This window comes from Drosophila albomicans, chromosome X (genome assembly GCF_009650485.2).
Source record: "Drosophila albomicans strain 15112-1751.03 chromosome X, ASM965048v2, whole genome shotgun sequence".
NCBI classification, from domain to species: Eukaryota; Metazoa; Arthropoda; class Insecta; order Diptera; family Drosophilidae; genus Drosophila; species Drosophila albomicans.
Genome location: NC_047627.2, coordinates 16,864,195 through 16,890,633, shown reverse-complemented (window position 1 = coordinate 16,890,633; position 26,439 = coordinate 16,864,195). Strand labels below are relative to the sequence as shown.

General features: G+C 43.4%; 3 protein-coding genes across 4 annotated transcripts; 2 read left to right on the top strand and 1 right to left on the bottom strand.

Annotated features, from left to right (window-relative positions):
• The first annotated feature begins 694 nt into the window (after nucleotides 1-694).
• On the top strand, nucleotides 695-10,873 carry LOC117574205 (protein tweety). Of its 2 annotated transcripts, XM_034257913.2 has the most exons (8): nucleotides 1,036-1,450; nucleotides 3,351-3,782; nucleotides 5,430-5,915; nucleotides 5,996-6,759; nucleotides 6,935-7,104; nucleotides 8,345-8,356; nucleotides 8,429-9,419; nucleotides 9,494-10,873. In XM_034257913.2, exons 2-8 carry the CDS (start codon nucleotides 3,645-3,647, stop codon nucleotides 9,906-9,908), a joined length of 2,976 nt encoding a protein of 991 aa, XP_034113804.1. In that variant the 5' UTR covers nucleotides 1,036-1,450; nucleotides 3,351-3,644; the 3' UTR covers nucleotides 9,909-10,873. The 2 variants fall into 2 exon arrangements, with proteins under 2 accessions (XP_051857858.1, XP_034113804.1); XM_052001898.1 differs by lacking the exons at nucleotides 1,036-1,450; nucleotides 9,494-10,873 and adding an exon at nucleotides 695-783 and having other exon boundaries at nucleotides 8,345-8,537.
• A 4,729-nt stretch (nucleotides 10,874-15,602) lies between these two features.
• LOC117572395 (pyridoxal-dependent decarboxylase domain-containing protein 1) lies at nucleotides 15,603-19,018 on the bottom strand. Its single transcript, XM_034255175.2, has 6 exons — nucleotides 18,669-19,018; nucleotides 17,348-18,523; nucleotides 17,029-17,289; nucleotides 16,455-16,970; nucleotides 16,197-16,390; nucleotides 15,603-16,116 (listed from the first exon to the last, which is right to left on the bottom strand). Exons 1-6 carry the CDS (start codon nucleotides 18,885-18,887, stop codon nucleotides 15,726-15,728), a joined length of 2,757 nt encoding a protein of 918 aa, XP_034111066.1. The 5' UTR covers nucleotides 18,888-19,018; the 3' UTR covers nucleotides 15,603-15,725.
• Nucleotides 19,019-22,438: 3,420 nt separating this feature from the next.
• LOC117577836 (DNA replication ATP-dependent helicase/nuclease DNA2) lies at nucleotides 22,439-26,196 on the top strand. The gene is made up of 3 exons (XM_034262777.2): nucleotides 22,439-23,090; nucleotides 23,160-24,227; nucleotides 24,292-26,196. The coding sequence occupies exons 1-3, from the start codon at nucleotides 22,527-22,529 to the stop codon at nucleotides 26,029-26,031; spliced, it is 3,372 nt and encodes a 1,123-aa protein (XP_034118668.1). The 5' UTR covers nucleotides 22,439-22,526; the 3' UTR covers nucleotides 26,032-26,196.
• The last annotated feature ends 243 nt before the right edge of the window (nucleotides 26,197-26,439 follow it).

The following is a 26,439-nucleotide window of genomic DNA, read 5'->3' as shown; positions in this document are numbered from 1 at the left end:
ATCGTACATGGTGGCACTATCGATGTATCGATGTTTCACACACATACATCGACGTTTCTAGTTTGCAGCCAGTTATTATAATTTCTATATTTGAATACTTTTTATTGCATAAATTTTTATATTGAACAAGCAATCAGTAATTTAGTGTAATTCGAAGTAATGTTTTTTTTCGGTATTTATATACTGCTACATATTAGTAATGGTCACACTGCATGCTTCATGCCACACACTATGAAGGCAAGGCACACAATTTCGATTTCGGTTACTTATCGATAACACATACATCTTCAATATACGTTTTCTTTATGTGCGTTGATCAATGTTATTTCGATACATTTTTGAGTTCATTACATTATACGTGTTTTATTTTCATTTGCATCCCTTAGTAATTTAATATTGAAAGTATTATAAAACTGTAAAGCAATTGCAATGATATTAAAAATTAGAAAATAAAAAGCTTCGGAAGCAAAAACTGACCTATCCTCCACAAATAAATATGTGTTAATTGCAAAATTGCTGCTATCAGCCATTGTTATTTATAGATTTTGTCTATTGAACCCTATCGCAACAGAAGTGCTATGTCAACAGGTCAAACACACAATCTCATCTTATGCTAATCTAATACGCAGCATGCTTATGTTGCTGACATTGAAATCAAATAGATGAGGTTGATTTAAGCAGTTAGTCCAGTTCGGCTTTCAACTAGACTAGTAAGACGTTCGATCGGTAGTCCGGTTAATCGATTAGCGTAACACTTTCGAATCTCTGCTATAAACCGAAGAAGTGAGTTCAATATACAAATAAAACCAAAATATCAAGTGAGTTTTTGATATACGGATTTGTGTGTATAAATCAAGGTATAAATTCCAATAAGATCGTTGAACAGTGTATACCTATTTTCTGATTATTGTCGATAAATTTATGAATGCGTATGTAAACACTGGACGCGTGTATGTTTGCTGAGGGGGTGGGAAAATTGCGCATGAAGCGCAGCAAAGAGCGCTCAAAGGCAGGCAGACAGCAGAAGCAGGACTTCAGTCTCCTGTTATCCTGTAACTGCTAAACGTGCCCCTCGATATGCCATATCAACATCGTATGCATAATCTAGAGGGTGTGACCAAGTTGAACGACAAACAATTTTCATACTTTGCTCAGTCTTCGGAATGTGAAGTTCCTGCAGGACATTTATGTCGACACCGTTATTGCATTCAGCAATAAAAAAGCACAAACTCATCAAAAAGAAAAGAAACAACAAATCTATAAAACTGAACACAAAGAAAATCACGCATACACCAAAAATGCAAAAGGACTTTTGTTAATTGAACATAGCAGTGCTACAACAACAACAAATAACGTCGGCGTTTTTGCATTTTTTTTACGTTTACGTTTTTTCCCGTTGGCTGCTGCGCCGCCTTCTGGCAAACAAAAAAACCCAATTCATTTTTCAAAAGTAAGAAAGGATTTATGCGGCGAAACGCTTTTGTTTGTTGTGAAAAATTGTGTGTACCCATTTTGCAAAATACGCAAAAAAGGGAGTGTTTGTTGTCTTAAAAAAAAAAGAAGTGGAAAATGCAAAATATGCAAACTATGCAAACTACATACATACATACAATACATACACATGTTTAAAGACTTGTGTATATGCATACTCCTTCTATATGTATGAGTGTGCTTGCTTCTATTTGTGTGTGTGTGTTGAAAAAGTGTTGTTATTATTAAAAGCTTGAGTTTAAGTAGCGCCCTGGGATGCGTGGGCGTGTATGTGTGTGCTTGATGGTGTTCGTGTTTCGCGTTCGTGTCCTAAAAAACTAGCAATATAATATACATATGCATACACACATACATATACATACGTATGCACACTTATGCATGCTATGTACGCACACTCCGCACACTCCTATGCGTAGTGGGCGTGAATGTGTGTGTGTTTGTGTGCGGTCGCATTTTCAATTGGAAACTGTCAAATGTCTGTGCAATTGTCCAATTGGATAAAAGCTCTCAAAAGCCGCAACTACAACTTTAACTTAAGCCCAAGATGTTGCGCTGCATTTCATTTGTGTGTGTGCGTGTGTGTGTGATTGAATTGTTTTCGTGACGGGGGGTGGGGCAATTACGAGTGCGTGACACGAGCAAAACGCGAAACTCCCGAGGAGCGAGCATAAGGAATAAGGAAACAGCGAACTTTTAATCAATAGATATACAAACACACACGTACACACTCACACAGACGTCGACCAGGACAAAAGCAACAATAATGGGAGCAGTAACAACAACAATGAAAAGTATAACAGCGTGAGAGCGCGCGCAAGCTATTGAGAGAGCAGCGCGAGAGGAAGACAAAGACGGACAGCCTGATGGCAGGGCAATGCAAATGAGAGCGAGTGAGAGCGAGCGTATGATTGTGAGAGCAAGCGCCATGCCAATAAGAGAGTGAGAGAATGAGTGTGAAGTTTCAATGAGGAGCGCGCGCCTGTTTTACCGTTACACTCGCGTACACTCGCTGCGTTGTGTTCTTGTTATTTTTGTGTGTTGGCTGGCTGGCTTGCTGCTTGGCAAGAGCAAAAACTGAGGAAGAGGAAGAGACAAGTGAACAAAATTGCTATTGCGCTGGGCAGCCGCAGCCGCAGCAGCAGCAACGACAGCAGCATCAATAACATCAGAGTGTGTGTGTGTGTGTGTGTGTGCGGGCGGTCGACGTAGCTGAGATTTAAGGGTGTTTGTGTGTGTGAGTGTGTAAGTGGAAGAAGCGTTGGGTAAAAAAAAAATGGGAGCAAGAACGCGTTGCACAGACAATTTTTAATTAAAGTGCAGGAACATGGCAGGCAGGAACTCAATCTGGGTTGTGAGCGTACGCCCACATGATGCTTATTAAATAATAAAGACCATGCATATATCACACACACGCACACACATGTATTTCAACCGGACATTTCATGTGCTGAGTTTAAAGAGTGAAGAAAATGTGTACAAGATCTTTTTTGTTGCAGTTGTGCATAAAAGAAAAGAGTAAATTGTAAAGCTTAAAGCCGCTCTTCTTTGGCAGTGTTGAGCAACCAATTGAATTGTTGTGTTAATTATTATAGCAACGCTTGGTTTATATAAATTTTTTTTTTTTTTGCAAGTGTTTGTTAACAACTTATGTTATCGTCGACTGCATCTGAAAGTGCGTTCCATATTTCACACACATCCGTAGTGTAGAACGTGCCAAAGCCACGCCTACATTTTGCCCCACACACACACAGAGACACACAAACTCACACATCCTTGAGTACATTGTGAACTAATTGTATTTTCTTGTCCGCTCCACCTCCACCTCCCCTCTCCTGTGCTGGCCAACAACAAACACACAGTGTGCGACAATTTGATGTCAAGAGTTTAGAACTCTGCCCCGAGAGCACGACGCGACGCGACGCACGACGACGACGACGCCGACGTCGACGTTGTTGACGAGGCAACCGCAACGCACTCCACTCCGTCACCGTCACCCGCCGTCATCACCAACGCCAACGCCATCGCCATCGTCATCGTCATCATTCATCCAGCTGCTGCAATCTGCATCTCTTCAATTTGCTTAAGGAGCAGGAAGTGAATCAAGCCAATTTAATAAACTATTAATCGTCGACTTCCAAAGTCCCGAGTCCAGGATGGGCGACTATCATGAGTTTACGGATCAGTACAAGGTGCCGGTGATCGCCAAGTTGCTGCACGCTTTGCCACACTACAACATCACGTTCCACAAGATCAACAGCACGTTTCGGCCCAACGATGAGATTTATCTGGAGGTAAGTGCATAATACTATTATATATTATGTTTAATGCCTACCACCCTATTTGTGAAAACAAGCTATATAGATTTTTTGTAATAATTAAGAAATTGTGGGTTTTAATTTGCTAGGGCAATCGTTAAATATACTATTATTGAGGCCAGAATAATATCAAAGAAATATAGCTCCGTAAATTTAATTATAAATAGTTAATATTATTTAAACTTAATCTTTAATGACTCTTAAATGTATATGTTTATATAGTTAGTATTCCTTTAAATCTTATTTAAATGATTTAATTATATGTAAAGCTCTCAGCAATTAACCTTTAAGGATTCTAAACTCTTTTATATTAGTTATATAGTATGCTGTATCGTATTAATTTAGAATAAATAAGAATAAGATTAATGAACTTATTTATTTATTTAAAAAGGTTAGATATAATTAAAATTAACACTAACACTATGTATTTCTAAAGTAATGAATTATTTGCACTTTTTTTTAAGAATGAATTTGATCATATAGTTTTTTAATTCAAATTTTTAAGAACAATCATAGAAATAATATATATAATAGAACGACGGAACATTGTTGGTTTACTTTATACGAATAATAAATTGAGACCTTAAAAAAAAGTTTTTATATTTACATAAATATAATAATTGATTTTTTTTTTGGCTTATTTGGGCTTATAGCTATACAGTCCAAAGTCTTTTAGATTATTTTCATAAATTAAGTTATTATAAGAAAATTGTATTATTGCAAGATCTGTTAAGGACAACAATGTTATTAATAATGGAATTTTTGTGTGAGATAGCTTTATTATTAATATTAAATTATTACAGAATCTTTAAAAGAGAGTTATAGGAGAGCAGTTGTTAAAAGTTTGGTTTTAAATAATAAAATAGTCCTTAACATTCCTAACCCAATCACTCTAATTAACTCAAAAATTTCTACATAACCTTTTTAAGGTTATATTACTCAATACCATATATAATACCAATATATACCATATACATATATAATATGGTATAGTATATTTAATATGCATATGGGACATTATAACAAGATAATGATCTTGCTTCATATATATTGTACGGCATAATTAATTCTAAGATACAATTCATAATAAATAAATGATTTATAAAATATATATGTATATATATGTAAGATATACCATATATATATTATATACTATACTAATCTGCATATTTGGATAACAAATTTCGAATAATACGATTGATTGCCTCTCCTTCCCCTGCAGACCCTTGGTAATAGAAGAGTATATTTAATACCATATAAATATTAATTAAATATACTCTTCTATATATATCATACCAATATATTTATAAAATATACTTTATGGTTATGATATACCACATACATATATATTAAATATACTATACTGCAAATTTAGATACAAATTTCGAATAATACGATTTATTGCTTCTTCTCCCGGTGCAAACCCTTGGTAATAGAAGAGTATATTTAATATTACCATATACCATATGGTAATATTAAGTATACTCTTCTATATACATATATCATACCAATATATTCATGAAATATACTTTATGGTTATGATATACCACATATATATTAAATACTGCATATTTAGATACAAATTTCGAATAATACGATTTATTGCTTCTTCTCCCGCTGCAGAGTCTTGGCATCCTGGGATCGGTGCCGGCAGCGTTGCTGATCGTCTCGCTGTTGGGACTGCTCTTCTACTTGATGACACGCTGCTGCGATCGGAAGCCGCGACCAGCGCACTCGATCACTAGCTTGAAGGTGGCGCTGTCCATTGTGACGGTGATGTGCTGTGCGGCAATTGGGCTGGGACTCTATGGCAACGATGATCTGCACAATGGACTGCTCGAGGTGCTGACTGCCGGCCGGAAAGTGGACACGATGGTCACAACCATACGCAATCAGACGCTGATACTGGAGAATACGCTAACGAATCGCATCCGGCCGCAATTGGTCGAGTTGGCGGACATCTTTGATCAGCCGGTATCGAATCAAACGGCGCTCTCCAAGCTCTTTGTCTCGCTCAACATTGTCCAAGGGAATGTGACGCTGGCCACCAATGCGGCCAACGATATACGACGACCCTTGAGCGGCATCTCCATGACGCACTTTCTCACTGTGAGTATCTGAGATTTGTCCCAAGATAATGTCTCCAAATACATATATACATATATATATATTGATAATGCTACTTTCAGCGTGGCGATCAATGGGAACTCATACGCTGGCCGGGCACGGTGGCCACGTTGGCGTTGCTGCTCGTCCTGTGCGCCGTGCTGCTGGTGGGCGTGGCACGGCATTCCCGATGCGCCCTCATATTGTTTAGCGTTTGCGGTCTGCTAGCTGTCACCGGCTCCTGGCTAATGTCCGGCCTGTATCTCTCGTCGTCGGTGGCTGTCGGTGATTTGTGCATTAGTCCCGCTGATTTTCTCGTCTCCACCGCACCACGTGATCTGCCCACCAATGTGCTGATGCACTACACCCAATGCGAGCCCGGACACACGAATCCGTTCACCCAGCGACTGCGTGAATCGCAGAATTCGCTGAACAACGCACGCAGCGCCATGGCCACCGTGATGAAGATCTCGCTGGTGCTCTTCAAGAGCTCCGGCCTGCAACCGAAGTTGGGGGCCGTCAATGCGGATTTGAATAGCAGCGAACGCTTGCTCACACAGCTGACGGCGCTCGTCGATTGCAAGGCGGTGCATCAGAACTTTTTGGCCGCCGCACGCGGACTCTGCGAGGGCGGTCTGCTGGGGCTGGTGTTGATGCTGATAGCCAGCTTCATAGCGGCCATATTGCTGACGATAATGGTGTGGGTCGATTCGCATACCTGGATCTATATACGCAAACGCAATGACTATGCGCAGGTGGATGAGCCATCGTATATATCGCATCCGGCGCCACAGAATCATCAGCAGATGATGAATGCGGCACGCACATTGCCGCGCAATCATAACGGGTAGGTGTTGTCTGTTCCCCTAGAGCATTGTTTCCCATTGCAGCGTTTCTTTCTGTTTTTCTGTGTTCTTTCTTGTTCTGTTTCTCCGTCTCCGACTCCGACTCCGTCTTCGTTTCCGTTTCCGTTTTGGCAAATCCCCCCCGAATCCGACAACCGTTGCGAACTCTCATTGCAGGCACTTCAGTCCGCCGGTGATCAGTGGCTCCCACACGCTGCAGCATCCGAATAAGCGACAGCAGCACGAGATGATGGCCCACGCTCACATCCAGCAGAATATGCGGGCAATGGGCACCCACACATTGGGTCGACTGCCTTCGCATAATCACAGCCCCACCCACATGACTGGTAAGTGTTGTGCTCAACCTTTGCTCGCTCCAGTCAAGACAACAAACTCCAAGTCAGTTAAACACACACACACACATACTCCATACACTTTGCATACAAGCACTCACATCACATCAGCACCGTTAGCTTCATTCCCAGAACATCATTTCCGCATCCTCTATACAGACACTACGCTACACAGCATTTCCCAGCTCCCAGCAGTCCAAGCAGTCGATCACTTCCTTGCCTCCCTTCGCTGTCTTCATGGTGATCCATTTGAACATGTCTTCCTTCTAACTTTCTCTTCAGATTAACTTTATTTCTGTTAACATTAGAGCTCTGTTAACTTACTACATAGCGAATAACGAATATATACACAACATTCAAACAGCATTAACAGCGCTGTTAAGTAACTAACAACTCGTTCCTTCACATCAGAGCTCGGTTCATGTACACAACAAGTAAATGCATACACATTATTCAAATAATGTCGCGTAATCTATATCTATCTATAAATTACCACTTATATCCCTACAACAGAGCTCTATTAAATTACATTACGCGTAAATAACATATACATAACATTCAAACAGTTCTTACAGTGCTGTAAAATTAAATTGACTAATGATGTTTGCCTTTAAAATATTCTGGAGACGAACAAAATTGCTTCACTACATCAGCGATCTGTTCACTTACATATATAACAAATAAATAACATACGCAACAATGTTTTCTTAACATTTACAGTGCTGTTAAATCAGTTAATGTAACATTCAAATGTTGAAAAGCTACTGCTTCATTACTAGTTGTGCTCGAAGTCTGCACTGCACCGCTTTTAAGGATTTTCAAATCTCGTTAAATTGACTAACTATGTTTGCCTTAAAAATGTTTTCGTGCTTAACTATGATAAACAAAGCTTCGCTCTTAACATGCCTCGCTACATCAGCGCTCTGTTTACTTAAGAAATAAATAACATACGCAACAATGTTAACTCAACATTTACAGTGCTGCTAAATCAGTTAATGTAACATTCAAAAGCTAAGGATTTTCAAATCTCCGCTAGTTCTCCAATCTTCAACAGAAACCTTCGTATATTGTCCATCCATAGTGTCGCCCCCATTAATATCCATGTAATTGAACGCCTAAAGAATATAGATTTCGAAATGTACATATATTTGTGTATCGCATTGCATCTTCCACATCCGTTTCCGCATCCGCATCCGTATCCTCATCCGCCTTGCTAATTGTGTGTACATTTTAGGTCCCAATAACGGTAAATATGCAACCCTAAGCAAACAATGCAAAACTTTGGAAGCCAATGACTTTTACTGAAAATCGTCGCCAGCCGCCGCCGTCGCCGCCGCAGCCGCTTCATCCTCCGCACCGCCGACGACACAGGCCCAGGTGGCCCAGGCCCACGCTCACGCCCAGCAGCAGCAGGCACAACAACAGCAACAACTGGGACCGCAGCCCATCTACTGCCATCATCCGCATCAGCATCCACACGCCCATCCCCATGCCCATCCCCACTCGCATTCGGCCGCCGTTGCCGCCGCAACGCTGCAGCATCAGCACGCCATCTACCATCAGCAGCAGGCGCAAGCGCAGGCCCAGGCGCAGGCACAACAATATGGCACATATACGACGGCAGCGGCGGCACATCATGCCCAGCAGCATCATTTGCCGCCGCCGGGTCAAAGCCAAATCTATCAGCAGATACCGGCGCATCTTGCCGGCCAGCTGGCGCCCAATGGCAATCCGCATTCGATTTATCAGCCGCTTGTGGCGGTTAGCCAGGGTTCCATTTACGTTTCAAACTTGGCGACAATGCGACGCCAGAATAGCCAGGGCGGACCACAAATACCTGCACACCATCATCCGGGCGCGTTGCAAACGCAACCGCCACCCAATCCTCACCAGCAGCAGCAGCCAAATCCTCATTCCCACCAGCAGCAGCAGCAACAACAACAACAGCAGCAGCAACCGCCTCCGCCATCGCAGCAACAACAGCATCCACATGCGCATCAGCTAAAGTCACCCCAACAGCAACAACAGCAGCAGCAGCATCAACAGCAGCTGCCGCCGGAAACGGAAGTGGTGCCCATTAGCACAGCCATGGACACGGCCATCTATGATCGCGACAAGCAGATCTACAAGTGCTCGACACTGAGGCAGGGCGGTAAATTTGACCCGAAATATAAGCCATCGATATTGAATTGCCCGCTGCCCGAAATACCCAAGGATGCGGAGCAACCGAAGGTCGAATCTATCTATCAGCAGCAGCAGCAGCATCATCATCATCAACAGCAGCAGCAACAGGGCCAGAACTACTCCAAGTAAGTGATGTCAGTTGCAAATACACCAACACTCATCACTCTCTCGCTTTCTCTCTCTCTCTCTCGTTGTGCAGAACCTTGCAACGGCCACCGATGAAGTTGCCACCACAAATGAAGGCGATTCCACCACCACGCATTGGCACGCCCACCTCACCACCGCCGCCCGCAGCGGCACAGCAGCCCCAACATGCTACGCAGACGCTGTCCGGCGATGCTGGACAGCAGAATGGTGGCAACGAGGACACATCACTGCCGCCGCCACCGCTGGAGGCGCAACAGACGCATCAGGCTGTCGATGCCGCCAAGGCACGCACACAGCCAGCCAATGGCAAACCTGGCAATGGCCTCGCGCTGCACAATGGTGGCGCAGCGAATGCAGCGGGCGTTGGAGGCGCAAATAGCGCTGGGGTCATGGATGATGATGATGATCTGCCGCCGCCGCCGCCAGCGATAACCGATGAGAGCAACTATGCGGTCACTGAGCTGTAAGCACAAAGATAGAGACAGAGAAAGCGAGAGCGAGAGAGAGAGAACCATTTACCTTATACTATATGTGGGAGGAGTGTGTGTTCCTTGGTTCTTCAATTGCATCCTGAAATCATCCCTTCCTCACCCCTTACCCGATCTCCCATACGATTAGGTCTAGCCAAAGCAAACATACTCGACTTGCGACTTTTGTATATAAACACACCAATACTTGCATAACTATTGTACACACATGCACACACACACACAGCCAGAGACAGATGGGTGCGGTTGCCACAATTTGTAAATGTACCAAAACTAGTTAACTTATTTATTAGAATTACTGTTAACGCTTTCCTCACTTCCACTAGACTGTATCAAATGGAGAGATTGCATTTTGAACTTTTCACTTTTACGAAAATGGTGCATTTGTGAAAGTAGTACATTTGTGTAAAATGGTACATTTGTGAAAATAGTACATTTATGTAAAATGGTACATTAGTGTAATCGGTACATTTGTGTAAAATGAAACATTAATGTAAAATGGTACATTAGTGTAAACGGTACATTTATGTAAAATGGTACATTTATGAAAAAGTACTTTTTTTGTAAACGATACATTTGTGTAAAATGCATTTTTATTAGAAGGCACACTTTAACAACAAATGGTACATTTTTACGATAAATGTTGATATGTTTAAAATGGTATAATTTTTACGAAAATTACGCATTTGGTAGACATTTACAATAATGGGAAATTTGCTCAGAATGGTACATTTATACCAAATGTAACTGTTTTTACATGATAATGCATTTTATTACAATTGCATTCATTCCCTGTTCGTAACAAAGTACATGTTTCAGAAACATTGTACCAACTAATTTTAGTACTTTGCTAAGTTATACATTTTTTATGTGAAATAACAAAGCTACGTTAGCCAGTAATTTGATAGAAGTTTCTTATATATATCGAATGTATAAAGCAGCTGAGAGTTTAATTTCAATTTTAAAGATACTGTAATTGTTTTTAATATAGTACAAACTGTTTGTCCCCACTTGCTACATTTGCAACGAAACGTGTACAATTATTTTGATACGATAAATAAGTTTGCTAGGCTTTTATTCGAAATTAGTCATTTCTTTTCACACAACAATTGTACAAAACTGTTTTGCATGTTTGGTACATTTGTACATAACCTGAAAGCAGCTCACTTCAGAGTGTATTATATACATATATGTACATGATTTTTTACGACAGTTTTTTATACCAAGTATTTGCCCACCATTATACGAAAGCATTTGTAAAGAAACTGAAATTCCTTTTCCATTAATTGTGTCCTTTTTCAAGATTATAAGGTGGCAACCCTACACACACACACACACACACACAGACACTAACATTGATATACGGCATATACAGAATGAAACAAATATTTACATAGTACGAAAACGCTCTTTTTGATAATAGCCATTTTTATGATCGCAAAATTTGATGGTAATACTTTTTAGCTGACCGAACGAAGAACGAAGAACAAGTAACATAATAATAATAATGATAATGATAATTAACGGACAACATATTTGTATTATATAGCGTTATATAGATATATACAATACATACATAGCACATATACATATGCATACATAGATATACATATATTATCGGGAGTGTGTAGAAAGAGCAAGCAGCATATACATATATATAGTACGTTCTATATCGTATTAACCCAAGACTTTAAACCGCGCCCCCCCTGGCCCACCATCCGCTCAACAGCAAGCGCGTTATATACTTACACACACACACATTCGAACATACATATATATATACAAATACATAGATTAGCTAACGGAGGAAGGGGCAACGAGGGTAGTATGAGCACTTTTTGGGCACTTGTCGATTGTCAATTTTTTTTCTGAATAAAAAGAAAATATATCTACAACAAAAAATTAAAAATCAAGCACGGCAATTGAGCGAGAGAAAGAGAGAGAGCGAGGGACGGAGACAGAGAGTGTGTAGGACGCGAGTGTGCACCCAAGATAGAGCGAGATAGAGTAGAAAGGGTGTAGGACTTGTCGGTATTTTGGGTTGTGCGCCAGGTGAGATCAATGCATGCCAAGCACACATACATCTCAACTGTGTGTATGTATGTATGTATGCGTGTGTTTGTGTGTGTGAGAGTGGGAGTGGAAGTGGTATGTGTGTGTGTGCGTGTGTGTGTGTTTGCTCGCCTGGCACCGTCAGCGGTTAGAGTTCAGTTCTGACCTTGCGATTTTATTGTACTTAACCGTAAACATAAGCTTAACAAGAAATGCATTTATTACGAATTAAATTAAATTACAAACAAACAAAGCAAAAACCTAAAAAAATACTTAGCACCATCGAGAGTGCAGACATATATATACAAGACATATACAACATACATATATATACACACACACAAATATATATATACATATATGTATATATACTAACTATATAGAGTATATATGTTTGTAGCTATACAACTAACTGTATATTTAATAGCAGTAGCTAAACCAAAACTCAAGCGTAGCATAAAACAACAACACTCCCCAAAAACTTCCCATACTCCCCTCCCACCCCCAGGACTTTTCTCTCTCCTTTTCAGCGAGAGGAGAGAGAGAGAGCGAAATATGAGAGCGTGTGTGTGTAAACAGAATAGCAATATTAAGGAAATAAAAGTACTGCCCCCGCAATCGGCTGAGCCGAAGCGAGCCCCCGAATGAAACCAAAGCGAGACAGCAAATTGACAAACTACAAAGTTATAGTATACAAAAAAAAAAACAAAACAAAAACAAGTATAAACAATATACATAAATATATATACATGTACTGCATATATACTGAATACATATATATATACATAAATATAAATGGCCTGCAGATAAACGGATAACTAGAGCGAAATGGTCGACAAAGCAGAACTTTAAGACAATTAACGATTTAACAATTATTTAGTTAGTTAGCGGAGTTGTTAGTGGAATTTTAAAAGACCAGTGTGACCAGAGGCCAATCAACTAAAACAGTCGCTCGCAACACTGCCCCAAAACAAAAACAAAAACACAAATAGACAAAAAGTTAGGCAGTCGTTACAGACAGACAGAAATAAAAGCTAACGATTTAATAGTAGACCTACTACGTGTACACTACTATATAAGGCACATCGGAATGATCAATTGTATATGTATATATATACAAACATAATAATTATATACATAAATTGATAACGAAAGCGAAACCGAATCGAAACAATTTCGAAATAATTTATTCGAATCAAAAAAAAAAAAAGAAAAGAAATATAAGAAAAACGTACATTTTTAAGTCATTAAAAAAATATATGTATAGAATCTGTAAAGTAACTTCAATGGAAAACGACCTAATCAAGTTTTTTTATTCGCTTATATACAATTCAAAGAAAAAAAACAAAAAGAAAAAATCTAACAAAATACATAATGTTATAAATTATTGATAGATAAGTGAGAAGCGAAAGAAGAGGGCAAGCATCGAGCATCAATTTCCCCCTCTTTTTAAAAAAGAAACATAAATGAAAATCGAACACTAGCAAATAGCCACAGAGATTCTATGTAATCTACCCCGACTAGGCCTTAAGAGCGTACGAGTTGAACTACTTACAGCATTTCGAGGTTAGGTATGGCATGGAATGGAACACGGAACATGGCGCAGCATGCAATGGAATGGAATCACAGCAGTCACGAAGGAACGAAGCTAGTATATATATATATATATACATAAATACATACATATACATATACTATAACACATTAGCTCGTAAATATATTTCTGTGTTAAATGTTGTCATCGTACGCGTTGTAGTTATTAAAGGGAAACCAAAAAACCACATGCAAACCACAAAAGAAACCATAAAACATAATTCGAAAGAAACTTTTAGGAGCTGAGTAAAGTCCCCGTTGGGGGGCGTGGCAAGATCAAGTTGTACAACATATACATACTACTTACTCATAGTGTATATGGCATAATTACTTAGTTAAAGACAATGTAAAGAAAGCATCAACCGAACAAGAAACTTAGACAAAAACTAAATCCAAACAAAAAAAAAACCTTAAAAAACCCTTAAAAATTAAACAAACAAAAAAAACACAAAACCAAAAGTTCGAAATTCTTGTAAGAAAAACAAAAAGTAAGAAAAAAAGAAAAGGTATTTAAGTATTCGGTTATTCGCTTTGCCAAGTTGCGTATTGTAAAGATCGGTGGGAATGCAAAATGATGAGTTCAGTTCGGGAACTCATACGTACATATGTATTGGTCTGGATAATGATGGTATTTTACGCGCAACAAAGTAGGAACTACAACAAACAAAACAAAAACATAAAGTCATTAAAAGAAACAAAAACAAAATGAAAGGAAACCTAAAACGGCACAAATCCCGACAAATTTCATTCAAACAAAAAGCGGCAAACGTAAAGCGCTCAAAAAAAAACGACAAATATTAATAAAAATAAAATAAAATTCAATTATATTGAAGTGCATTTTAATTCGATGTGGGAAAATTATTAACGCTTTATATAATTTTTTATTTTTATTTAAAATTTGCTTTAAATAAAATACAACAGTTATCACTTGGTAAAGGAACCAGCAAGCAGTGCAAGCAGGAAGTGGAGACACTGCTTGTGTCTGCCAATATTTGAACTGCTTGCTGGTATAGTAAGTGACCCATATAAAGCAGTGTGACCTCGAAAAATGTGAATGCCCCGAAGTCCGCAGTGAAAATGAAGAGTACAGCAATATATTACTGTTGCAGTTGCGCTCAATAACGATAAGTGGGAAAAAATGTAACTGTCAGAATAATGAATTAAAAAAAAACTTGTAGCTTACGTTCGTTATCATTGTGCACAATTTTCAGCAGCATACTTTATTTCAACTTGTATAATAAATATATTTTATGAATTTATATATTTGATTTTTTTTTGTTTTTGTTTCTTTTTTTTGCATACACAAAATGTGTTGTGTATATTTGTTTTGCGTTTGTTGTATAAGTTTATTAATTTAAATTGTATGCTTTTTTTGTTGTCACTTAGCGCCTAAACAAATTACGATTACGAATAGTGCAAATTATATTATTGTTATTGTTACCGAGACATTTGCATTATTCAATTTAATTCAATGATGTTCAGTTTTTTAATTTTTTTTTTTTTTTTGTCATTTTCTAGGTACTTGCATAAAAATCATTATTATAATAATAATAATTGTGATACAAAAAAAAAGATAAGGTAATTGGAATTCAGTTTGCTTTGCCGTTTTGTAGAAGAGATATGATTGTAATACAAGAAAAATATAATAGATAAATAATAATAGAAAGAATCGCCCACAGCGAACAACAACTTCAACAATAATGCAGCACATAAACATTAATAATAATAATAATACACATTACAAAAAAAATTCAAAAAAGAAGGATTAAATTACAAAGTAAGAATAATACAATAGATTGGATTAAGAATATATATAATAATGTATAAGTATGTAGATATAAAAGCAAATGTGCAATTACATATTGCGGCTGGACAGGCGATGGATGCTGAATCCTTTTTCGGGATCCCCTTTAGCGCTGTGTCCAAGGCTCTCATCTAAGGTTTTTTTTTTGTTTAGTTTTCTTTGGAATTACAGAATTGCGTTTGGATTTCATCATCTTCGTTTTTTTTTTTTTTTTTTGTTGCTGGTTAATTAAGACTTATTTAAGTGTTTTTTTTTTTGTTGTTTGCATTCATTTTTGGGAAGTGGTCAGTGAGAAGGAGTAGGAAGAGGAGAAGGATTTGTTTGTCGTTGTCCTTGCGCTGCCATTTTTAAGCATTATTGTTGATTGCACTATTCATGGCCACCAGCTCCGGCACCGAAGAGGAGCCACCGCTGCTTTGGCTGACGGTGCGCGCATGATCCACATGGTTGCCAGTCATTGATGTTGCTGTCGTCGTCGTTGTTGCTGCTCCTGTTGTTGTCGCACCACCAGCACCAGCTGCTACGGCTGCAACCGCGGCTGTTGCTGCTGTGGCCACTTCAGTTGCTGTGGTGCTGGCTGCTGCTTCGGCAGAGTCACCAGCACCGACAACTGGCTCCACAGTGGGAAAGACGGGCGGCGTGGACGATGACACCACTGGCGTCTGTATCATGGGCGTCGGAGGCGAACGATTCGCTGGCAGTTGATGCGCCGTCTCGCCCGACATTTGCATGTGGTACCTGACGAGGGAAAGAGAGAGAGAGAGAAACCGGAGATTAGCATGAGCAAACGCTAGCTGCAACTTCAACGCTCTTCTCACTTGTAAATGTTCTCGGTGCTCTCGACAATGCCTTGGGTGAGATTGAGGCTGCGCCCTTTGATGCCCGACTCCTTGGCGGGCGGTGACCACCAGTTGAAGACACGTCCCACCACCGGCACATGCCGCAAAATGCCCTCCTGCCACAGCTTCTCCTCCGACTCGCGCTGCAAGTCTGCGGTGGCCGCCTCAATGCCCTAAAAATATAAATAGAAATTTAGTTTGAGCATCAACGAGTTCGTTCCAATTGTTGATATTCACCTTCTTGACAATCTCGGACATGGTGTCCAGCACACGTGAATTCTCCTGCACACTCTTACCGACAGTGACAACCAAATCGAGCAGCTCCTCCACTTCAGTTTCGTGCGTCACCATGCCAAAGCGCACACAGATCAGGCCATCGGTGCCCTCGCCCAGCGAAAATGCATTATCCGTTGACTTGAGCGCCTCGACCAGATCAATGTTGAGCTTATTCAGCTCGGTTTTGGCCTGATCGGTTAACAACGATTCCCAGCCCTCGGGCACAAAGCGTACACCGCCCATGCCCGCCCATTCGGGCAGCGGCACCAGACGCAACACTTCGCTGCGATCAACGAGATGCATGAAGCGTGCCTTGTGCTTGATGGTGGCACGCAAGATATCGACATGCGCCTCCAAGCTCTGGGCAAAGCTCTCCAGATTCTCCGAGCTGGGCGGCTGCTCGCCCAAGCCCAATTCGAGCGGACAATAGCGTATGCAACTGCCATGTGTTGGATGCTCAATCACCTCAAAGTCAAACTGCAAAGGCCAAACAATAATGTAGAATTAGTTTGAAAAATAGTTTCCAAACGCTTACATTGGGACAATCCCGCTGCAGTATTTGTCCCAGCCACGAATTGAGACGATCAAAGTATGAGGCATTGTTGAGCTTCTCCAGCGGCTTGTGGCCCGCGTCCACAGTGGTGTTTTCCAGGCTACTTGCGCCGCTGGTAATTGGAATGGTTGTGCTGCCATCAAACTGATAGACAACAACTGGAGCGGCGGCATCAAACAAGGCGTTCACATCAAACACGCCGCTTCCAATAATGTCCGACAATGCAGCGCCCGGAGTGTGGCTCTAAAAGAAGAGAGCATTAGTTGGAGGATGTAAAAGGGAATGAAGAATAGCTTGTTACCAGCACACGAATTCCTTCGCATTTCGAAGCGATCTCAAAGAGAATGCTGCACGTTTGGAATGCCACATGCAACCGCTCCGCAATCGACTTTTTGCCCAGCGCCTGCAGACTCGTCCACAGCGACAAGGCATTGAGACGCCTTGAAAGGATTGGATCCGATTCAAAGGCACTCAAAGCACTGTTCTGCAACGTACGATGCAACAGCACAATTGGCAAACTGGGCACGCCCAGCCAGCTGCCCAAATTCAGTGCCATCGAGTGCAGCACATCGTGCACATTGCCCGGCGTCTGGGCACAGACGAGAGCCGCCAAACCATGGCCGCTGGCATGCAGCCACATGTTGTGCGCCTTGCAAACGTCCCGTAAACGCTGCAGATTATCCACATAGCCACAGAGCGAGGCGCCAATGTCGGCGACGACAAGCAACGGCGTGCGACTGGCGGCCAAATCATGTTGCACCTGCTTCTGCAGCAGCACAAGATCCATAGTGCCGCATTTGCTGTCCTCCGGTATGATTTTGATGGCCTCCAGCGGTATGCCCAGCTGCCGGCAGGCGTATTGCAGTCGCACCGGCGTCGTGTTCTCCGAAATGTAGAAACATGGTTGCGCCAGAGCGGGTATGCCACCCTCCAGATACCCGGGACAGCGGGCAACGATGGCCAGGCGCACAGTGCGCAGGACGGCATCGGCATTGTCGGCATGGAAACTGCTCGCGGCATTGGGGAAATGGAACAGTGTGCCCAGCCAGCGTGTGGCATCGCCTGCAATGCTATTGGTCACACGCAACAGATGCTGGCGATCCAGATGCGACAGATACGCCACGATGCTGTGCGAGATTAGCGCCAAATGGGAGACATCATCGAGAGCGGGCAGCGGAAACTCGGGATCATCGTCGCTGTCCGAATAGGCAACGAGTTGCTCTAACGATTTGAGTATATCCGAAGGCACGCGATGCTCCTGACGCAGCTGTGTGTACAGCACAACATCCGCGGCCGCCAAAGTGTCGTCGGCAGCTGATGTTGTTGTTGTTGTTGCAGCTGTGGCTGCCGCATCTTCATCTTCGGTTGTTGTCTCGAGGTGCACTTTATTGGGTGAACCGGGCAGTGCTTTGACATTCTCCAGACGTTGCAGCACCTGCGACGAACGCAATTCCAATTCAGCCAACCCGGAGCGTATCTGCGGTTGTTGGTGGAGTAAACAATAGAACAGACAAGTATGAAAGAAAAGTAAAGCACACAAAACAGCGCACAAAGCACACACAACACACACGTTGACGTGTCGTCGTGTCGTCGTCATCAAATGCCAGCAAAACTATACTTACGCTGGATGCGGCAATTTCGGCCACTGCTGGTGTTGTTGGTGTTGTTGTTGCCACTGGTGCTGTTGGTGTACTTGTTGTTGTTGTTATTGCCGCTACTGGAGTTGCCGTTGTTGGTGTTGTTGCTGCTACTGCTGCTGCTGCGGTTGTTTCCGTTGTTGATGGCGACTGTGCTGCAGCTTCGGCAGCCCGTTGCTCGTCATCAACTCCAGCCGCAGACATCTCTAATAGTTAGCTTTTGCAAAATTGTCAATATCGCTTTTTTCCCCCTAATCCAAGTTGGCTGCTTGTTTTTCTGTTATTCTCTCTTCTTATTATAGCTGATGTGGTAGAGCTGGCGAAATATCGATAGCGCTAACGATGCCACATCGATAGTTCTTTGAACATCGCTTATGCGTGTAAATAAAATAATAGTTTTGTAATTTGTGTTTTGTATTGCAGAAAATAAATATTATTTTTAGATGAACTATGACGTTTGCTTGAAGTTTTAACACGCACAATTTTGTGCCGAAGTGTGTGTCTAAAGTCGAGCGACATTTTTGTGGTCACACTGTTATTAAAGTGCCAACGTATCAGCGTGACCGCAATTCCAAAAATAATACCAACCGCACAGTATATTTAATTTATTTATCATTTTGTATTGAGTGTGTGCATAGTTTCTGCTTAGCTTTCTTTATCTAGTTAAAAGTAGAAGCTAAACGGCAATTTTGTAATTATAATAATATTCCGCAGACTTAAAACAATATTATTATCGATATGCGGCTGTCAGCCGAGTTGGCAGCTCTATTGCATACGCAATTGGCGCACTATTTCAAGTTTGTCTAGCGATACCCAATATTAAATATATAGAAATGCACTTGTGTTACACTAATGCGATTTTGCAGTTTAGCATTTGTTGCGACACATGTTTGCAGCAGCACTAAATAAAATGCAACTTTTTGCGAAACTCGCAACAGCAAACATATGCAACTGGATTAAGCCAACATGTGTATGCGATGTGTGTGAGTGTGTGTGTGTGTGTGTAGCTTTTCACTTTATTCATGCATAAACTTGCTGAGAAAGTTTCGCGCTGGCTGCAAAAGTTGCCCGTGGCATTGGGATTTGCTAGCACTCCGCCCCCCTTGAGTAACTCCCCTTGCCACACACCACTCTGCCCCAACATGCAAATAACATATCGATGCTGCTTTTTCAAATAGACCAACCAAACATTACCCCCCCCTCTGGTCCATGCCTAACCCGCTTGACTGCTACACTAACACCCAACTCAACCCCGTCCCCTTCCCCCTTCACCGTTCCCGCATCGATCGTTGCATTGGTTTTCCCTTGTGGCATTGGCGTCGTTGTTGTGCCGGGGATTTGCGCCGAAGCCGCCGGAACGTGCCGTGTGCACATGCATCAATTTGCCCTGCCAGCCACAAGCTCTCCCCCCCCCCCCACCAAAAAAAAAACCACTCCTCACCCTTTAAAGCGGCTGCTGCGCTGTTTGCTTGTGTGCAAGTAGAAGAAGAAGCAGCGGCAGAAGCAGCATAAGTTCGTTAATCATTAGACTCTAATGCGGGCAATAGGCGTGCCCGAAAGAGATAGCAATAGAGAGCGAGCGAGAGCGGCAAGTGGATTATAAATTAAACAATTTCGCTTGATTAAAACAGCCGCAGCATTTAAATACAAACACACATACACACACACAGAAGCACATGCAGCTCGCATAAGCAGTATAAATTATGAGCCCAAAATGCAAATACCCGGCAAAATTGCTCGAAGAGGGGTATATCAATTTAGTGGCCAGCGAACAGAATTGCAACAGCAGAATCGTCAAATAAATTTGAAATCAAAAATGAAGATTTACTAAATCAACAACAAAAATGAATGGCATCAAATAATTGACGGGTATTCGCTAGTCGATTACTGCATACTTTCTAATTCGTTGTTGTTGTTTGTATTTGGCGCCACAATTCATATAAAATTGGTTTAGCTGCGCTGATAATTGCAACCAACAATTGCGGAGCAAATAGCAATGAGAGCGGGAAAGGGAGGGGGAGGGGGAGCAGAGAGTAGATGGAGGGGGAGGGGATGGGGAGGATTTGGTCAGCTCGTCACGTTTGCTAAGCAAATGAGTTTGCGCCGCACTTTTTGCTGGCTGATTATATAAATTGCGTATACGCAGCGTGGGGCCAACTAATACACACGCACACGCAACACACACACACACAGGCAGTTAGCTGCAACATCTATGCCAAGGTGCAAAGAAAAAAAAAGGCTCAAGGCCGCAAACACAGCAGCACTTCAATTGCCACACACACACACACACACACACACACATACACATACATATGCGTATTGGTGTGCGTGTGTGTGAACGGCTGAGGTGCAAAGTAGTTGCCACTTAAGAGGCACACGAAAAAAACACACACACACACACACAAAAACACAAAAAAAAGCAACTTCAAACAAACAAGAGAGCGAGCGAGGGATGGGCAAGGGAGGGGCGAGGGTGGCCTTTGAAGAGCCTCAGCCCGCTGAATGGGCTGCGAAGAGGCGAAAGAGGCTGATGGAAGGGGGGAAGGGGGGCGTAGGTTGAGGGCAGCGACTGCAGACAGACAGTGAAAACAGTTAAAGTGCGCAAACAGCAGGTGATGGTGAAGGAAGGTGGAGGAGGCAGGGGGCAGGGGACGGTGGGAGGAGTTGCAACACTTGGTTTGGTTTGGCAGGTTTTTGGTGGCTGCTGTTGGTTTTTTTGCAGCCTACGTTGCGAGCCATTGACGGCAGATCTGCGCAAATTGACTTTTATATATGTACACCCATACATGCATGCATTTGCATGCGAGTGTTTGTGTGTGTGTGTGTGTGTCTGCCTACAAGTGCGAGTGAGAGCAAGTGATGAGCGTAAGCACCTTTTCACCTGACGCACGGCAACACTGTTTTTCTCGCTGCCGCCGAAAAGTAGGCAATGGATTTCGCTTAATTGGCAGTCAGAGCCCTGCAAATTGATCGTATGCAAAGAACAAGGAAAGACGGCGTGTGCGAGAGAGCGAGATAGCGACTTAAAGAGTGGCCACTACTCAGAGCATAGCATACAATGTGGACAGCAGCAGGAAAAAACAAACCATTTGTCAGGAGAGCAAACACACACACACACACTCACCAATACATACAGACAGTCCACTGTGAAATTGACAAAATATAAAAGTGAATGCGAGTGTGGCATAAAAAGCCAAGAAATGCACACAAGCACAAACACACGCACATGCACATGAACATGCAGAATGGGAGGCAGGCATCAATAACAGGCAAACAAGAGCAGCAGCAATAACAACAACAACGTAGTCGCAAAGCAAAGTGACGCCGTAGCCAAAGTCTGAAGGCAAACCGAAAAGGCAATGCAAAAGTACACAAATAAGCAAAAAGTGCAGGCGGCAACATGAAAACACACACACACATACACATAGATGCATAAGCTAGCATATATTTCTTTTGCCATACGAGGTGTGCCCTAAAAGTCAGCTACAATTATTTTTCATTTCAAATTGCTGCCAATCGAAATCGCTTGCTATCGATTACGCAGTCAGCTGGCTGTTTGATCGTTCTCAAACAGTGTGTACACGTTGTTCGATTATTTGAATATTAGTTTACAATTTCACATAAATTAATATAATTAAGCGGTTATTTACAATATTAAACATTTTTATTTTATTTGCTGTAATCTGTTATCAGCTGACTGCTCATGCGCAAGATGCTCATGCTACTGCAAAACAGTGTGTACACACTGGCGAACAGTTAGTTTTTTGGCGCGATTTTATGAGAGTGTTCGGTAAAACATAAAGTGATAATAATTAACGCGAAAAAGTGATAACAAATGCAATTATGCAGTCAGCGAAACGTGTGCTGTCGCCCAGCAAAGCGGATAATGTGAATGCAATATGCAAAAAGTATAAACCACAACTGAATCTCGATGTACAAAAAGAGACAACTTCGGAGCCGCAGGATCAGGAAAATTATGGATTTCTGCTAGACGACGACAACGATTTCGATTTATGTGCACTCGATGCGGCTGTAACAGCAAGCAAACTCGATCTCACCCGCTGGCAGCGTTGTGTGGTCAAGAGCGTCGAACGTCTGCCCAAGACATACAATCTGCTGTTGCATTTAAACAGCGCAGATTCCGCTGCAGAGGATCCACCTGCCACAGCTGATTGCCAGCTGCAAGCGCCATGGCATATGACGCCCATCGAACCGGGCGATGTGGTCTCAGTGCAGGCGCAGTGGCAACCATCGTTAAGCAGCTATGTGGTCAACAAGGAGTCGGGCTACTGCGTCATCCAGCCGGATATGCTCATCTCGAGCACAACGGTGACGGGTTCGCTCTTCTGTCGTCGCAAGGCTGTGCTGCAGGATCGTTTTCGTGGCGTCGACGGCGCCAATGCGGTGGTAAGTGCTTCAAGAGAATAGCCACTGAATCCTTTTAATGTTTAATGTTTTCCCCCCGTTTGCTGGCAGATGATTGTGGGCACGCTGGTACACGAGCTGCTGCAAACGGTGCTCGCTCAGCGCCTGCGCAGCCACCAACAAGTGCTTGCTGCACTCCAGCAACTGCTTGAGAGCACTTCCTTGGCCCAGTTGCTCTATGGCAGCCAATTGAGTCAGGCGGAGATTGAGCTGCAACTGCACAAGTTTGTGGAGCCCATTGTGGCCTTTGTAGCCCAATATATTGATGGCGTGCAGTCGACAGCAACGTTGCCTCCAGAGATGTACAAGGATCGCATTGAGGAGATCCATGACATCGAGGAGAATCTTTGGGTGCCGCAGCTGGGCCTCAAGGGCAAGGTGGATGTCTCGGTGCGTGTGCGCCGTCAAAAGCAGCCCATTCCGTTGGAACTGAAGACGGGCCGCGCCAGCTTCTCCATGGAGCACAAGGGACAGCTGTTGCTCTACCAGCTGATGCACACAGCGTTGGGCCAGGACACGCACTCGGGTCTGTTGTTGTATTTGCGCGAGGGAATTATGCGTGAGGTGCGCGACGGACGCAACGAGCAGCGGGATTTGGTGCTGTTACGCAACGAGCTGGCGCACTTCCTGAGCCGCGAAGTGCAGCTGCCAGTGATGGGTGAAGCACTCAGCGTATCGCCAGAGCAGCCCGGGAAGCTGCTGCAACCGTTTCAGCTGCCCGAACCAATTTCACATCACAGCGCCTGCGGCAATTGCGCATACGCGACGCTCTGCTGCAGCTTTGCCAGCACCGATGCCCAGCTGGAGTTGAGCGACACGCATCCGCTGCGTCGCCAGATGGAACAGCAGCTGGCGCACTTGACGCTCCCGGATCACGAGTATGTACTGCACTGGTGCGGTCTTCTGGCGCTCGAGGAGCAGCAGCAGCGTCAAGGCTCGCAGTTGCGTTCGCTGTGGACGGAGACGGCGATGCGGCGACAGCAACAGGGACGTGCGATCTGTGAGCTGCAGTTGGCGGCGGATCAGAAGATAAAGAGTAGCGGCAGCTGTCACAATGGACGCTACGAACAGCAGTTGCATTTGTCAGCGCAATCAGAACTCAATCTAACGCTGAGTGGCGTGAGTAATTCACTTTCTCACTTTCTAGTCATTCAATGAAACTCCTTTCTCCCTCTGTTTGCAGTTTGAGCTGGGTGAATACGTCACAGTTAGCTGCAGCTCACGCCAGCGTTTGGCCATTGCAGCGGGATACATTATGGCGCTGATGCCACGCAGCATCACATTGCAGCTGGAGCGTGATTTGAGCCAGCGATATGCGGGCGAAACCTTTGTGGTGGACAAACACGAATCGCAGAGTTTCGTCAGTTTCAATTACACGAATTTGGCCTTGCTGCTGGAGGACAACGAACGCGCCGCGGAGCTGCGTAGCATTGTGGTTGCCAAGCAGCCGCCGACGCAGCACAAACTGCTGCCGCGCATCATTGGCAGCCAAGGCGGTCCAATGCTGCGTCCACTGAACAAGGTGCAACAGGCGGCAGCGCTGCGAGCGCTCACCACCAGCACACATCTGCTGATCAAGGGTTTGCCGGGGACGGGAAAAACCCAAACCTTGGTTGCGATTGTGCGTCTGTTGCATTTGATGCAGCGCAGTGTGTTGATCACCGCTCAAACGCATTCGGCTGTGGATAATCTATTGTTGCGTCTGCTGCCGCACAAGTTGCCGCTGCTGCGGTTGGGCAGCAGTCAGCGCATTCATCCGCAGCTGCAGGAGATTAGCGAAGCGCATTTAACCGCCGACTGTCACACGCTGGAGGAATTAACAGCGGCTCTACAGCGTCCCAGCATTGTGGGCGTCACGTGTTTGGGCGCCGGACATGCGCTCTTTCAGCAGCGTCGCTTCGACTACTGCATTGTCGATGAGGCCACTCAAGTGCTGCAGCCGACAGTGTTGCGTGCCCTAAGTCACTGCAGTAAGTTCATACTCGTGGGTGATCCGGAGCAGTTGCCGCCACTTGTGCGGAGTCGTGAGGCGCGTTCGCGTGGCGCCGATGAAACGTTGTTCCAGCGATTGGATTGCGAACAGGCGACAGCTGTGTTGACGCTGCAGTATCGCATGAATCGCAGCATCACACGACTGGCCAACCAACTGACCTATGGCGAGGCGTTGCAGTGTGCCGACGAGCAAGTGGCCAACGCCAAGCTGCAGCTGCAGCCGCTCAAGCGTGAGGCGGGACTGTGGACTCAGCGAGCGCTGCAAACGCATCTGGAGCAGGCGGTGTTGCTGCTGGACACCGGTGATTGCTCGCAACGCTGTCAACAATTCAGTGAGCGATCGCAGCAACTGGAGGCGACCAGTGCCAGCATTGAACTGAGCTATGGCGAAGCTGCTTCCGCTCCCGCTCCCACTTCTTCATCTCCTAAGCGTGCGCGTCGTGCGCCAAAGTACACCAACTATTGCGAGGCAGCGATTGTGTTGCATTTGCTGCGGCAGCTGCTTGACGCTGGCTTTGAGCCGTCACGCATTGGCGTCATTGCGCCATATCGGGCTCAAGTGGAGCTACTGCGCAAACTGAGTCCCCGCCTCATCGATGTCGAGTTCAATACGGTGGATCAGTATCAGGGACGCGACAAAGACCTCATCATTTATAGCTGCAGCAAAACGGGACCCATGGCCACGGGTCAGGACATGGAGAGGTCGCGTGAGGCTGAAATCCTTGAGGATCAGCGCCGTCTTACGGTTGCGATCACTCGTGCCAAGCACAAACTTTTACTGCTCGGCGATGCCAAGTGCCTGGAGCGTTATGGCCCATTTAAGCGATTGTTCGAGCATATTCCCGAACGTTGTCGCGTCCAGTTGACAGAGGGTCGCATGGGATTCAGCTGGCAGACGCTGCTCGATGGGTTGGCTCAGCTTTTGCAGTAGTTCATCATGTTATTACCATCTCATTACCATATTACACCATCATCATCATCGCATCACATTTGAGACGCAAGCCGTTTGATATTGATGTCAGAGGTGAATCTAAAATTTTCATATTCAAAAACCTTTTTGTTTTTTTCTTTGTTTTTTATTTTATTTATGCATTTAAATGCAAATAGTGGCTAATTTTATTTATTAACTGATTGATTGTTGGATCAATCAATGCAGGCGTTTATATTTATTTTTGATTAATGATCTAAATTACTGACTGATTGATTGATTGATTGTTCGTTATCTACCTGTCTGATATTCATACTTTCTGATTTGCAACAGTTGGTTTTTCTGATTTATTCATTTGCCAACTGTTTGAATGACAACAATTTGTCTTTCTGATTGATTTATTTGCAAATG